Source organism: Citrus clementina, unplaced genomic scaffold, assembly GCF_000493195.1.
Source record: "Citrus clementina cultivar Clemenules unplaced genomic scaffold, Citrus_clementina_v1.0 scaffold_7, whole genome shotgun sequence".
In the NCBI taxonomy this organism is placed as follows: Eukaryota; Viridiplantae; Streptophyta; class Magnoliopsida; order Sapindales; family Rutaceae; genus Citrus; species Citrus x clementina.
The window spans coordinates 11,016,960-11,032,873 of record NW_006262075.1 but is presented as its reverse complement, the minus strand read 5'-3'; the positions used below and the strand labels follow the sequence as shown (position 1 = coordinate 11,032,873).

At 34.7% G+C, this 15,914-nt stretch overlaps 3 protein-coding genes and 1 long non-coding RNA gene across 4 annotated transcripts; 2 read left to right on the top strand and 2 right to left on the bottom strand.

Moving 5' to 3' along the window:
• Positions 1 to 2,470: 2,470 nt before the first annotated feature.
• On the bottom strand, positions 2,471 to 5,228 carry LOC18037043 (probable disease resistance protein At5g63020). Its single transcript, XM_006427155.2, has one exon. It carries the CDS (start codon positions 5,160 to 5,162, stop codon positions 2,505 to 2,507), a length of 2,658 nt encoding a protein of 885 aa, XP_006427218.1. The 5' UTR covers positions 5,163 to 5,228; the 3' UTR covers positions 2,471 to 2,504.
• A 4,956-nt stretch (positions 5,229 to 10,184) lies between these two features.
• LOC112097051 lies at positions 10,185 to 10,499 on the top strand. Its single transcript, XR_002904707.1, has 3 exons — positions 10,185 to 10,203; positions 10,292 to 10,396; positions 10,480 to 10,499. It is a non-coding gene; the product is annotated as an uncharacterized LOC112097051 (long non-coding RNA).
• Positions 10,500 to 10,994: 495 nt separating this feature from the next.
• On the top strand, positions 10,995 to 12,375 carry LOC112096903 (ubiquitin-like-specific protease ESD4). Its single transcript, XM_024181122.1, has 4 exons — positions 10,995 to 11,450; positions 11,537 to 11,632; positions 11,731 to 11,859; positions 11,977 to 12,375. The coding sequence occupies exons 1-4, from the start codon at positions 10,995 to 10,997 to the stop codon at positions 12,373 to 12,375; spliced, it is 1,080 nt and encodes a 359-aa protein (XP_024036890.1).
• Positions 12,376 to 12,595: 220 nt separating this feature from the next.
• On the bottom strand, positions 12,596 to 14,974 carry LOC112096902. Its single transcript, XM_024181121.1, has one exon. It carries the CDS (start codon positions 14,972 to 14,974, stop codon positions 12,596 to 12,598), a length of 2,379 nt encoding a protein of 792 aa, XP_024036889.1.
• Between the last annotated feature and the right edge of the window lie 940 nt (positions 14,975 to 15,914).

Here is a 15,914-nt window from a genome sequence, read left to right as displayed (position 1 = left end):
TCTAGGAGCTCAAGGAAGCCCATATGAAGCCACTCGAAGCTTGCAACGAATGCAATTCTAACTGAAGAGTTTTTCCAAAAGAATCTGCAGCTTGAGGTATTTCGTTTTGTGCGACTTGTATGGCACTTGTTTCACATTGTCCTGGTCATGTTGTGATCTAGTAGAATATTATGATACTAATAAATTGTACGACATTTTTGGCATGCGCTAGTGTTCATATTATGATACTAATAAATTACTTGAAAGAAGTACTGATTAAACTATAGAATTCAGATAAATAAAATAGATATTGGTTACAGAACACTGGTGCACTATCTTAACGGTATTATTTGAATGATTCTAAAATTTTCACATAGGAATCATGACCTTACCTTTGGAAATTGGATGCCTGGTTGATTGATTCAGAGTACAGCACCAAGCTGACATATATAAGATCATTTAATCAAGAGTATTTTGCTACCTCATATTGTAGTGTTTATGTCTTTTTTTAAGAGTGTTAAATGAAATGTGTACAGAAAAGAATTGTGTTGGCAAAGCCTGAAATAAACAATGAAGAAAAAGGAACAATAAAAAGAAATGAAAACGTGGTATCTCACAAGGTGTTATGCCATGTTAATGTGCAGCTTCTGAAGACTTATGCCTTGAACCGTTTGGCTTATAGAGTAATATAAACTTATTTAACTTCCTCTGTCTCAAGTGTTAATTCAATGCTCTAGAGAGTGGTGAACATAAGCCTTGAAAGTAAAGCTCATTTAATTGAGCAAAGAAAGCTTTAAGAGAAGATGAAATTTTACTCTATTCAAGTTGATGTTGTTTCTCTTGTATATTAGTTGTTCTTTAATATCTTTCTTCACAGAAGATAGGTAGTAGAAGCATATGAACTTAAGCATCATTCGTATAGCATGTCAACATGGGTTACCATCAAACAAACCTTTTTTTTCCTCCTTTCTTCTTCTGGAGGTGTAGATGATGATTTGTTACCTCCCCTTTATATGAATAAAGCAACAATGGAACACACATTAATTCCTGCACTTGATGCTTTGAACAGAAAGGACGTGGAAGGGGTGACAGACTTGTTAAGAAGAGCACTACAGGTACTACTGGCGAGGGCAGTGAACATTGTTATCTTGGCCTCAAATGATACTCTTGATCTTTTGCCTCAGGATGATCCTCTTCGTAATAAATGCATCGATCCAATGGATGCTTTGGTCTGCAGTCAAATGGGTGAAATCTAATGAAAAAGCTATATAGAGATTGCTATTTAGGCCGAATCTGATGGACTTCTTTTTTATCAGTAGCACATTTTTTTTTTTAATACTAACATTAGATAAATCTCACTACTTCGAGATAATCAATTTTCGAAATAGATAGTAACTTTTTTAAGAAAGAAGTCATATTCAGTTAAGCAACTTGCAAGCCTTATTACTAGTAATGCCGTTATTAACGCATCTCTAAAAAATTTTTCAAATAAAATTTTACTTCTTATTTAAAAAGTTATATCAATATTAAACATTTTAAAGACACGTTAATTTAAATTTTTTAAATAAGATTTATTTCTCACTCTTCAATATTATCGAGTGAGTTTCTCCCTCTTTTATTAATATTTATTAAAAAAATAAGACTGCAATAATTATTATTTATGTTTTCTTTCAAAAACATAACATCAATTCAATTTAATAGTAGAAAGATTTGATTAAAATAATGTTAACTTATTCTTATTTAATGAGTCTTTTGAAGGAGATTGTATTTTTCTATCTATTTATTTACCACATCAGTAAATAAATTGATATTTAAATAATAAAATCTAAAAAAACTTTTGGAGATGCTCTTAGAATAAAGAAATTTTTTAGTTGAAAATAGGAAACAATATCTACGATTTACCATTTATCCCATATTATTTTTATAATGACCAATAATTTCGAACATCATAATTTATAATATTACTTTTATTTACAAGTATTCTTTATTCATATTTATTATAAATTAAATAAATCATATGAATGATAATTTGAATAAAAAATTAAATATTAAAAGAAAGAAATATATATTTTGATGTGAATAAAAAATTAATAATAAAATATTTTTCTTGCACTTTTTATTTTATAAATATTTTTTATAATAAATATATAAAATAAAAAAATATAAAAAATATTTATTTTTTATTCACATCAAAATATATATTTCTTATTTTAATACTTCATTTTTATTTTTATTTCTATTCATATATTTATTTAATTTATAATAAATATGAGTAAAAATAATATTTAAAAATTATACTGCCCGGTAATTATTGGTTGTAATGAAAGTAGTAGGAAAGTAAATAGAATATATTAATAGGAAAAAGTTTTATTAACTGGAAATAGGAAACAGCAGTACAAAAGAATGACAAGTGACACACGCGCAACACCGTAGAAAGCTTTTAAATTAAATGAAATGGATAGACAAGATAATCATTAAGCACACGCAGCAATTTTATTCAAAGTCTTGCTTGTTATTGCACTTTATTATAATTCATAAGGTAGGAAACAGGGCGAGAAAGCATTTTGAGTGGCTTGATCCTCCCATTGAAGCTCTTCCCACCATTCTTTCTCCCCGTAAATGACAATTTTACGTCCCTTTGCGCTGCTGGAATTGAGCGGGAGCTTCTTCAACTTTGGGCATTCCGATATGCCAATTCGCTCCAGGTGTGGAAAGGGCAAGGGATCGCGGTAGATGCGCTTCAAATTACTTGCATTGCTTATTACCAGAAGTTCGAGTTCTGAGAACAAGATAGGCTCTCCCATCATCTCTGAAACTTCACCCAATTTTTCAAATTTTTCAACACTGATTATTTCTTCCATGTCATCACAATTAAATATTTGCAGCCACTTGAGATTTGGAACAAAAACAAGCCACGTCAAGTCCTTCACATTTGAGCAATTAACAAAGTGAAGTTTAAGCATTTTTTGTACCTCTCCCGCGCAGTCGACATTCCAGTCTTCCAAATTACTGTCCCAAATGCTGAACAGCTGAAGATGCTCCATGTTTGCTAGATGCAACAAATTGAGCGGTAGACTGTTGCAGTCTTTGATGTGCAGAGCTTGAGTGATATTCTGCAGCTTTGGGAATTTCAGAAAGTTTTCAACACCACGCGAACCACGTAAGGACAAGGCGATGAGATTTAATTGTTCCAAACAGTGGATTTCCTTCATCAATGATTCCGCATCATCGGATAGAACGTTGCCTTCTTCCGCTATTGGCCAGTGGTTTGAACCGCAATGCAGCATCCTGAGTACCTGTAACTTTGAAAAGCTTGATATTAATTGCTCTGGAATTTTACACATTTTACACATTTCATTTGTATAGTCCAAGTTCAAATATCTCAGATTCACCAATGCCTTGAGCTCTTGCGGCAATCCACGTACTTTAGTAGAAGACAGATCAAGATGGTGTAATGAAACCAAACTTGAAATCCCTACAGGTAGTTCAGTTAGGTAATGATTTACACTTAGATTCAAAACTCTAAGCGAAGGCAAAGATTGAAAGAAACTCTCAGTGATCTCCTCAATATGATTATATTCCAGAAGCAAAGTCTGGAGACGCGGACAAGTGGGAATTTGTGGTAGACTTTGAATTTCGTTCTCCATCAAGGATATCCTTTTGACCCCTTCCCATTCTTCAATCTTTGGGGCGTCAGTTAGTCCAACTCCTGCACGAACCAAAAACTTCTCCTCCTCCTCTATTTCATTTGCTATCCATAATGCCATGTCACGGATCATATCGTGCATTTTTACATGATCACCTCCTTCCTCCAATAAGCACGCACGAACAAGAGCACCGAGAACATCCCACCCACCAATAGAATCCAAAAGGCCTTCACTTTCCCAATACACTATCAAGTCGGTTTTTCGAATTTCAGAGTCTTCCGGAAATAAACAACAGTACAAGAGACAAGACCGAAGCTCGTCATTGGGCAAACTATCGTAGCTGAACTTTAAACGCGAAAGCACCTTTTTCTCCATATCTTCGAATTTAGAAGCTGATGTGCTTATGATCTCAATCGCGCGTCTCCATTCTTCAGGGAACTCTTTGCCTGCCATGGCTTGACCCACTGTTTCAAGTGCTAGCGGCAAACCATGACACTGACTTGCCATGGTTTTGGCTAATTCACGAATTTCCGAATGACTGTCAAAACAGAATCCTCCGGCCGCCTGAAATAAATCCCAAGCATCCTCATCTCCCAAATAAGACACCTGAAACTTCTTGTCAGCTCTCATTTTACCACAAGTGCCCTGAAAACGAGTTGTGAAGACTATTTTGGACCCAGAATGAAGAGGGATGCCCAAATTTGTTAAATCAATTTTGGACTCCCATATATCATCCAATAACAATACAAACTTCTTATGCTTTAAAGCGTTGGTGATGTCTGAAGCCCTTTCTTCAAAACTTTTTCTCTGCCATGAATCTGTTGAGAAGCCTATCCTTTTCCCAATATCCTCTTGAATCTGCATCAAGTTTGGCTGTCTAGACACAACCGACCAGATAACGACACCAAAATGATGCTGTTCATCACTGCAGAATTTGTTATTGACTTGCTTTAACAGAGTAGTTTTGCCGACGCCCCCCATACCATATAAGCCAATAATTCCCTTATTCTGTTCTTGGTCGGTGATGCATCTCCAAACTCGGTCCAGTATTGATTCTTGACCGACAATTGTTCGCTCAACAGCTATTGCAACCGCTGCACCTTCTGGTACCTCCTCATAAAGTGGATTGATTGCTTCTCCTCCTTTCTTCAATTCGATCACTTCGTTCTTCATCTTCTCCACTCTTTTCCCGAAGCTGTAGCTTGAGATCAAGTCCTTGGAACAGAAGCCTCCAAGGCACAATCTGTCAATCTCTTGATCTCTTTCTTGTTGCAGCCTCTCAACTTCAGTTACCCTTCGATCCACTCTTTCAAACCAGCGTTGCACCGATCTCGTCCGTCTGGTTCGGGGTCGTTGTTCAGCAAGCTCAACCTCATTCAGCATATCTTCTTTTTTCTCAATCAACTTCTCCTTCTGAGTCTGCAAGTCATCAAGATTATCTTTTAGACCCCATATATAATTAGCTTCTCCACCAACGTAAGATAAAATTGGACGAATTGTGTCCGCTGATAAGAAGGTTGAGATGACGCCACCCATTTTTGTTGAAAGACTTCAGAGGAATTAAAGAAGAAGCGAAACTAACAGTAGAGTATAACGAAAGACTTTTATTACCTCCTCAAGTTATAGGCGAAAGATAACATGTTTTGTTATTCTTATCTGACTACCCAAATAATTAGCGGCAAAATTATCTTTTTTTTTACCAAAATGGTAACATACCCAATATTATTTTTTATTTATGACTGTTAATTATTATCATTGTTTTTGGGGGGCCTACCTTTTTGACCGAAATGATAACACACAGTTGTCATTATTAAGGTGTGATGTGCTTACTCACTAACAGCATTGATGGTGAGAGCACAGGCGCCGGTGAATGGTTTTAATCAGTACGCGTTGGTAAGTGCAGGGTTTTTGTCTTATAGTATAATTTTTAAAATAAAATTTATTTAAAAAAGTTTTTTATTAATAAAATTTTGATTTGTTTAACGTAACTTATTCGTTAGGTTCTAAAATTTTGTTCAGCCCCTATATTCTATATTATTTATAATTTATTCATAAATATTATAAAATTTTTGAATTATAAAATTTTATTTAATTTCTTATATTCAATTTTATTTTATTAAAATTTTAGAATATAAATTCACCTCCTATAATTTTAAATTTTTAAAATAACCTTTATTTAATTAAAAATATAATAATTATTAAATAAATTATTATTATTATTTTATTATAATCATAAATATAATTATATTTTTTAAATAAAACATTATATTTAAAAAAATATAATCATCTATTTAAAAATTGATGATTTAACATATTCACATTATGCGATTAATTTGTTTAAAGTTCTCCAATAGTGCACCACTTTCTCCAATGACTTCCATTAATTGCAATTAATTTTCTCTTAATCACAAAACTTTTCTTACTTTTTTTGCTTGGATGTTCTATTAATGGTGCCATGCCAAAATGTTTAGACAACACCAAAAGTGGCAATGAAAATTGGTGCGAGTTTCATTCACAAAAATATTGGTATTGTTGCATATCAATTAAAAAGTAAGTCATTGGAGGAGTTACTATAAATACACTCACTGAAACTCTTAGCATCATAGGGTTTTTTTTGCAACCGTTAATTGGCTCCATAAATTCTATTACATAAAAGAAATAGTAGGGACTTATGACTCTAATTACTCCCTCAAAATCATTTCCTTATGATTTATAATTCACAAAAAGAATGTAATAAATAAATAAATATCTAACTCGCATATACATATAAATAATGTGAATACGTCAAATTGTTTAAAGTTCTCCATCAATTTTCTCTTTATATTGTTAAAAAATATAATTATATTTATGATTATAATAAAATAATAATAATTATTATAATTTATTTAATAATTATTATATTTTTTAATTAAATAGAGGTTATTTTATAAATTTAAAATTATAGGGGACAAATTCATATTCTAAGATTTCAATAAAATAAAATTGAGTGTAAGGGATTAGACGAAATTTTATAATCTAAAATATTTTATAATATTCACAAATACATTATAAATAACATTCAGCATAGGGGGCTGAATAAAATTTTAGGGCTAAGCCGTAAGTTACATTAAACGTAACTTAGGCAGACCCTAAAATTTTTATAAATTGAGTTTTTATTAAAAAAATAAATTTTTTAATTTTTAATGAGACTTTTATTAAAAATTATAAAATTATTTTAATAAATAAAATTTTTAAAATTATTTAATAAAAATAAAATAAGATTGTTAAGTATCTAAAATATATTTTAAATATTTTAATATCTTAAAAGATTTAAAATTTAAATTTTTATTAATAGAGGTAAAATAATTTATTTAATTTTTAAAAATTTTATTAAAAATAACTAAATAAATAAAAATTTTAAAAACAATTTATAAAATCAAAGAAATATTTATAATCATCAAATAAACTATTCTAAATGGAGTCCAGCTACGTTGCGCTAGCGGTGTCATACCACTTCTTTTGTCTTTTTGAGAAATTTCTATACAAACCCTCTATTTATTTTTATTTAACATTTTTTTCATAAGTATTAAACTAATTTCCACCTACATCTATAGGTACATTTTTGTTAACACCTTATATTATATCATATTTATAAATTTTTTATCTAATATTCACTTATATCACAATGCCTGTCTTTAACTTTTTTTTTTTTATGGACCTCTTTACTATTTTGAAATTGAATAATTAGCATGTTTAATTTAAAAACTTACACTCCTTTTTAATTATATTTTTTAAAAATATTAGTTTTTTTTACATTCACTCTCAAATTTCATTTAACACTTGACACTCTTTTTATTTTAAGTTTTTTTTATAAATATTACGGTACTGTTTTCTGAGATTCACAATAAATTATGTAATTCAAATAGTTCCATTATAAAAATATTATAATTTTTCATACTTTTATTTTTATCATTGTTATTTAACCATTTGATTTGCTGTTGTAAATAATAATTCATCGTCTCCAAATAGGTATTGAATTAATTTTATGTAGCATGGACTGACATTATATTATTAAAAAAATTTATTCCTATACATGAAAGATAATTTTTTTTTACTAAATTATAGTTTAAAACAGCCTAATGTAATAGAAAATAATGCAATACAACTTAATACAATAAATAATGACGCACCGAATGCACCCATAAAATAAGAATACTTGAAATAAATAACATGATAAAAATAAGAGTAATAAAAATTATAATACTTTTTGAACTATTGGGATTACATAATTCATTATACATGTAAGTAAAAAGTACTATTAGATAATATTTATTAAAAAATTTATAATAAAAAGAGTGTAAAGTGTTGCATGAAATTTGATAGTATATTTAAAAAAATATCCTAATAATTTTTTTTAAAAAAAAGAGTGTAAGGTTCTAAATTAAACATGACTATTATTCAATTTCAGAATAATAAAGAGGGGTATTATGATACAGGTGCAAAATAGAATAAAAATAATATTAAATATGTAAGGTGCTGATTGAAATGTGTCTATGGATGTAGGTGAAAACTGGGTTAATACTAATGAAACAAAGTTTAAATAAAAAAGAGTGGAAAGGTCTTTATTAAAATTTACAGTAGAGCTGCCACAATAGATAAAAGAAATGTTCCGGTATCACCGTTGTAACGTAGGCAAACCCTTCGAAACAAGCATTTAATAGTTATTAAATATCATATATGGAGAAAAGGAAAAACGAAGTGACAAAGAGATTGAGAATGAAAGCAGAGGCGGAAAAGAGTTTTTTTTTTTTTTTTTTTTTGGTTTACTTGGTGTTGGTGGGTAACATCCTTCTTAAAAGTGGGAAATTTACACTAATAATCAAAAAAATTTTGCTTTTTTTCATCTTAACCCCCCAAAAATATTTCTATCAACATTAGCCATTAAACAACATTTGAGTCCAAAATACCCCTCCCTCATCTCTTCCCCAACACTCCCTTTCTCTCATCTCTCCCAAACCGATCCAACTCCCATCATCGGCGGCGACATCAACCCTCGTCGGCGGCAGCTCCATCTCTCACCGGCATCCGATCTACGATCCACAACCTTCAACAAAACCTAGGTTAGTCATTTTTCTTATTTTCATTAATTTAAAATGAGATTTTAGAATAATAATAGTTATAGCTTGAGATTGATAATGGTGGTGATGATGTTTGTGGTGGTTGGTGGTGTTTGGGAGTACTGTTTTTGATTTTGGAGTGATTGCGCTTAATTTTGGGGGTGGGAAGGGAGGGGGGCAGGGCGCGCGCCGGCGCCCATCGCTAGGCAGCAGCGCGCGCCCATGCGCGGCCTGCGGTCGCACCAAATCTGGTGCGACAGCAAGCCTCACGCACCAGATTTGGTGCGACAGCGCCTGCTGTTGCACCAGCTGTGGTGCGACAGGCGCTCGCCTGTCGCATCAGCGTTTGTGCGAGAGGGCCTGTCGCACCAGTTTTTTGGAGCGACAGGCGCCTGTCGCACCAGAAAATTAGAGTTTTTTTTTTTACGAGTAAATTTTTTATTTCTGTAAATATAATGTAATAATTTTATAAATATTACAGATACATGGCGAAATCAGAATCACCGGATATTGAAGTAGGCAAGATGTATTTTCGTTATGCTGATCACTTTCCTGGTCGAATTTCGAGCATGTGTATGTTATCTTCGGTCGTAAAAGCTATCGAGGAAAAATTAACAAAGCGGCAGTAGAGTATGTTCAAAAAGGATATATTTGGGCATTTCTTGGAGTGTCGAAGTTTTCCATTTAGTGGGGTAATTTTGCATAATCTTTTACTGCATCAAGTGGCCCATGAAGAAGATAGCCGTGAGGATCAGTTATGGTTTCAAATTGGTAAGCATTTGATTCGCCTGTCAATTGTCGAATGGTGCTTGGTTACTGGACTTTCATTTGGTGTTGATACCAATGAAAAAAATGATGAAATGGAGCAGAGGCTACGGAATACGTATTTTGGTGGTGTGCATCGTAAGATTAATGTGAAGCAATTTGATGCCGTATTTAAGGAGTTGAATTTCGAGGAAATAGACGATATGGACGCATTAAAGATTGCGCTGTTTTATTTTGCGGACAGAGTACTAAATGCAAGAAAAAATCACTGTCAAATTAATTTCGATTGGCTTGACCAAGTTGATGATATTCAGTACTTCCGAAAGCGTCCATGAGGTCTATTGTCGTGGGAAATGATTTACGAGAGTCTTGACAATGCACTGTTCGAAAAAGACGAGAAATTTAAGAAGACTCGGTTGAAAAATCCAGATCATAATATTGAAAAATACAATCTTTACGGATTTATGTCTGGGGTGCAGGTGCTTTTTTTGTTTATTAATAAGTTTTATAGTATTAAATATTTGATAGTTGTTTTATTTAATTTTTCACTTTGGTTGTTGTAGGCTTGGATTTATGAAGCAATCGGAGGGTTACCATCAACATGGGTCGTCAAAACGAAGAGTAAGATTCCCCGCATTCTGCAATGGAAGCCTATGGCGTCTTCGAGAATCAACTTTGCGGAGGTTTATTCGTTTTTCAACGACGAATCTCGTCTTGTAAGTAATATGTATTACTTATTTTTTTAACTTTACTAAATTTAAGTTGGGTATACTTACTTAAATTTTTCAATTAAATTTATGGCAGACGGACGTTTTACAAACTCTTGAGCCAAATTCAAAGGAGAGTAGCAGAAAATATTGGCTCTCTGTGAAGGATTACTTGCCAAGCATTCCAGACTGGGTTCATAAGGTCGGTATACTGTAAGTACAAAATTTTTTTTTATCGAAATTTTTGACTTTTCATTTAGTAATTTTAAATGATACTTTATACAGCACCAACCCTCAATCAACGCGCCGTCGGTTACAAGACAATCGGACGAGCATGACGATCATGACGACATACCAAACCCAATACCAGAGCAGCGTCATGACACTTTTGAGCAGCGTCATGACACTTTTGAGGATGAGGTGGCTGTTGATGACCACCCGCAGCAAACAGACAACTCTGATGACGCACGGGATTCTGAGGTTATAAATAATATACGATATTTTTCACTTTGGTTGTTATTATTTTTTTATTGTTATTCTAAAGTTTTATTTTTTTCTTTTGTATTAGTCGAGGACAAAGCAGTTTAATGATTACGTACGACGACGGCTGGATAAGATTGATCGTAACGTGTATGAAATAAAGTCAGAATTAAAAGATTTTAAAGAAACCGTTGTTGGCTTCATCGACACATTTTCTAAACGTCCAAATAAGGATTCTCCCACTGCACGCTCGTATGCAGTAAGCTAATTTAAATTAAATAATTATGTTCGTTTAACTTTTAATTTGATGATTATTTAATATGTTCTTTTTGGCGATTGTACAGGCCCCGGATGACTATGGAGTGTATACTGACGTGGGCAATGAAAATTTGTCTACGCCCACGTCATTGGTTAGTTTCTACGGGGATGTTAGTGGGGAGTCTGTGCAGGTGTTCACAGAGGTGCCTCCGGGCGTTAGTAAGTTCGGCCGCGCGTACATACCGTCGTATGTTTATAACAGTCCTTACATGATTCCTCCGGTCAGGCGAGGACAGAACGTCCGGAGGTTACCTCGACCCCAAATCATGGAGCATGCGATTGACATGAGTACGAGTGTGGATGTAAATCCACTGAGAGGATTGGAGGACTCTAGTTTGTTTGCTGAGTTTGATCGATGGTTCACTGGTGATATCAGAGTCCGCCGGAACGTCCAGCACCCGCGGTCATTCTTTCAAATAATTTTGGGGACAGCTTCGATGGGATGGCTAGGCGATGAGGTATTTATATTTTCCTCGTGGTGTATACTGTTGTGGATTTGTGTATAATTTTTTTTTAAAATCGTAATATTTATGTTTCTCTACAGCATATTCACGAGTATCTCCGCTTGATTAGCGAGAAACAACGGCAGTATCCAAATGCCTTACTCCAACGTGTCACACATACGGACACATTTTTTTGGGTAACGTGCCGACAAAACTTATAAATACTATTTAATTTCTTTAATTATTGCCTTTAAGTTTTATTAATTTATGCATTTCTTGGTTATCTATGTACTAGGTGTTCTTGAATCAGTTATGGAATAACGGGAATTGTGCAGTCGATTCAATGGTATTCGACGACCGCTTGAATAGTTATCTTTGTGGGCGACAGAACACAATGTCAAAATCAATGACGGATGTCGATATGGTATGTATTTTATTACATTTCACATGTTCTATACTGAAAATATTCGAGGAGTTGTTTTTTCTTTGTTGTATTTCAATTTCATATATAACGAACATGTTTTTTAATTTGTATATGCAGTTACTCATCCCTGTTAACTTGGACGGCGCGCATTGGGTACTAGCACGAGTTGACTTTCGGAAAAATAAAGTCTGGATTTATGACTCATTACTCACATTTCGCGACGACAAAAGGTACAAGTTGAAATTCAAGCCACTTGAAGTTATATTCCCTCGATGGTTGGAATATGTTGGCTTCTACAATATACGACCTGAGTTGCGGAGTGAAGACCCGTGGAAAGTTATCGCAGTTAAGAGCGCGCCGCAACAAGAAAGAGGCACTGGCGATTGCGGTGTTTTTGTATTGATGGTTACGATGTATTTAATGTTCGGGCTTAGGTTGGAGTTTAACGCTAGTCATGTCGAGTACTTTAGAAAGAAGATTGCGGTTGATATATTTAATGACGATATTATATTGTAGACCTATGTAGTAATTTCAATGTTGAAATTTACATTTTTTTTTATTTCCACACTTAATTTTATATAATTTTAATGCCTCACATTTTGAACTTTAAAATAAAATAAAGTTTTATGAATAATAAAAAATTTAACCAACGAAATACAAAAAACAATAACAGTTTTAACCAACGTAACACAAAAACAATAATAGTTTTAACCAACGAATAACACACAAAATACAACTAACTTCGAGTCCACGCAATAGGATTCTTACATCGCTTACGATTATGGCCAAGTTCATGACACCGGCCGCATCTTACAGTCCGCCGGTCAATGTCCTCGCCAGCCGAGGGTATTCTGCGCTCTTTACGACGTCCAGGTGGCGGTGCCTCAACTGGTGGGTATACCTGCAGCTCCTGAATTTCATCTGGAACTTCCCAATCAGCCACATCACCAACTGGCTCCACTGGTTGTGCATAAGCCATCGCCAACGATTCTGTAGTGTAAAAGTCCGAGCAAAGGTTAATAAAATCCACCCGGTGTGTTAGACACGCCGCAATTGCATGAGCACACACAAGCTGATCAAGCTGAAACACTCTGCAGGAGCAAGTTCTCTTTTGCAAGTCAACCAACCCTTCTTTAAGCCCACCGCCTATAACTTGAAAGCGATGCGGAGACACCGGCCGAACTATCATTCTTTCAGCTATAGTTCTCCTCTCAGTGACTATTTCATCCGCCCATGTTGTTAGCCGAGTAGTCATTGATTCAGCCATAATTTTTCTATCATAAAACCATTGCTGCAATGTTTTCCTGAAGTGATCAACAAGATGAGTAACAGGAAATTTTCGAGGTTCCCTCATGAAAGCATTAACACTCTCCGCGATGTTGGTGGTAAGAATGTTGTACCTCCTACCTTGAAACTGAGACCTTGCCCAATTACACGTACCGACATTATTTTCTAGGTAATCAGCCGCACCCGAGTGGATCATCCACAACCCTTCAAGTTGTCTCTTAAATTCCTCGTGGCCATATGCTTTTGCTGCATTAATAAAGGCAGGTTCAAATTCATCCCAAAGAGCTTTGGACATTCTAAATTGTGACTTAATGTTACCTTTGACGTGGTAAAAACAAACGCCATGAGTTGCATTGTGAAATACTTTAAGAACGGCTCTCCTTATGGCAGTGCATCGATCAGAGATAATTACCAACTCAGGTCTATCACCAATCACTCCATGTAACTTCATCATAAACCATTCCCAAGCATCATTATTTTCTGAATCCATGATCCCAATGGCTAACGGATACAATTGATTGTTACCATCAAGACATGTTGCCACGAACATGCTTCCACGATATAATCCCTTCAGATGAGTACCATCTACAGCAATGACAGGCCGAATGTACTGCATAAACCCCTTGATGGAAGATCCGAGTACTACAAAATAGTATAAGAAATTACCATCTCCATCATGCTCGAGGTGAGTGACTGTACCCTCATTCGCTGTAGTTAGTACGTGAGAGTATTTAGGGAGCAAATTGTATGACTCTGCAGGGTTGCCGCGTACTATTTCAAGACCAACTTCTCTCGCCCTATATGCCTGCTGGTATGTTAACTGAACACCGTATTCCTGTTGCATATCTGCTCTTATGTCATTGGGAGTATAAATCCTCTTATCTTGAATATATTTTTCTGCGATAATATGACCGACAACCCGGCTCCTTACTTGATGACGTCCATCAACCAATACCTCATTATGACAAGTGTGTACATTATCAATTCTCTTCACCACCCAAGGAACATGTTGCTCGTTCGAACTTCTAGTTGCTCGAATACGCCATTTACATGATTCTGAACAACAGTGAGCCTCGAAACGTGTCGTAGTAGACCGTGCAATCTTGAAATCAAACTTATCTCTAAAGGCCACCTTGCGTAGTTGTAATATAAGCTCATTCTTCTCAGCAAATAGCTTACCCACGCTGATATCATCTGAGTCACAACTGCTAACAAAGCTTGGAGCAACCATGTTCGAAGGTAAAGTTGGAGCAAGACTTGTAAGGGGGTCAATTCTCCTTCTCGATCGAACCATAGAAGGAATAGGTCTATTGCCTCTGTTATTCACAGGAGTATTGTCTTCACACTCATCCTCATCCTGAAACGACGGAACATTCGAAGGACCGGCTCCTCCATCATCACCATCATTATTGAAACGAGTGCCCCGCCTTGTATTATTAGAAGGTTCTGCACAAACATTATCCCCCTCTGTCTCATTATGAAAATCATCATTGTCCCGAAAATCATTGTTGTGATACGGAAAATATTGTTGCTCCAACGACGTTGTTATTGGAAATACCGTTGCTCCAACATCCTGTAACGTAACGCCATTATCATCAATGTTGTCATAATTGTCGTGGATTGGAGAGTAATATTGCTGCAGCGATATTGTCCTTGGCAACACCTCTTCATCATTATCGGGGCCAGACATATTTGCTCTAAACGAAGTTTCTGTATCGACATGTGGCTCAATACCTTCGCTCGGAACTCGAGGTGATGTGGTCACGAATATAGGAATGCATCCAAAATTAGCTACGTCAGATGCCATATGCAACACAACCCTCACCATTTCATCATCACATATATCCATGGGCATTGCACATATACGATATAATGTGTTACTAGACCTCAAAGTTGTCTTCATTGTGATACTATAGTCATTAGGATTTATTTTTAACACCTCGTATACTCTTGCCAATAACTGATCAAACAGGTAATTTTTTCCAACCAAAAAAGCTCGATTTTTACCATTCACGTACTCCATACAGTCATTCTCTAATGTCTCCCACCAACCATCGTAACACAATTCAAGTACAACTGAATCCATTAAGCCTGAAATTAAAAAAAAAAATTTATTTCAGTCCTAATTAAAATAATACAATTTTAATAAATCTCCAAGAGTGGGTGCGACAGGCTGCCTGTCGCACCAAGGTTTGGTGGGACAGGTGCCTGTCGCACCAAGTTTTGCTGCGACAGGCAGCCTGTCGCCAGATTCAGATTCACCCGACTGAGTTCAGTAAGTTCAAAAAATAATTCATACCAGTAAGTGATGTCGATTTGTGTTGAATCTGGATAGATTATGATCGGATATCACTTTCACAGTTGTCTTTTGCGGTCGCCGTTGGCTGATGATTCAAGAATGAAAATCTGCTTTTGGTTTGGCGAGATGGGAGAAACAATGTTGGTTTTGTTCTGTAAAGAAGGGTAATTTGGGAAGAAAGGCTTGTGTTTAGCTAATGTTGATAGAAAAAAATTAAGAGGATTAATTACGAAAATAATAAAATATTAATGGTTATTTTTATAAATTTCCCCTTAAAAGTGGAGTCCATAAAGGAGGGGGTTGGCTTTAAAACATATGGAGAAAATTATGAATGTCGGCCGAAACATATTCTTCAATTGTTTGTTACAGAAAATGTAATATAGTGGGCCGGTGTTCACTCCAGAGTAAGTGTCATGCCATTGTCAGATATTATTTATTTATTTATTTGAGGTTCATAAATTCTTTATGA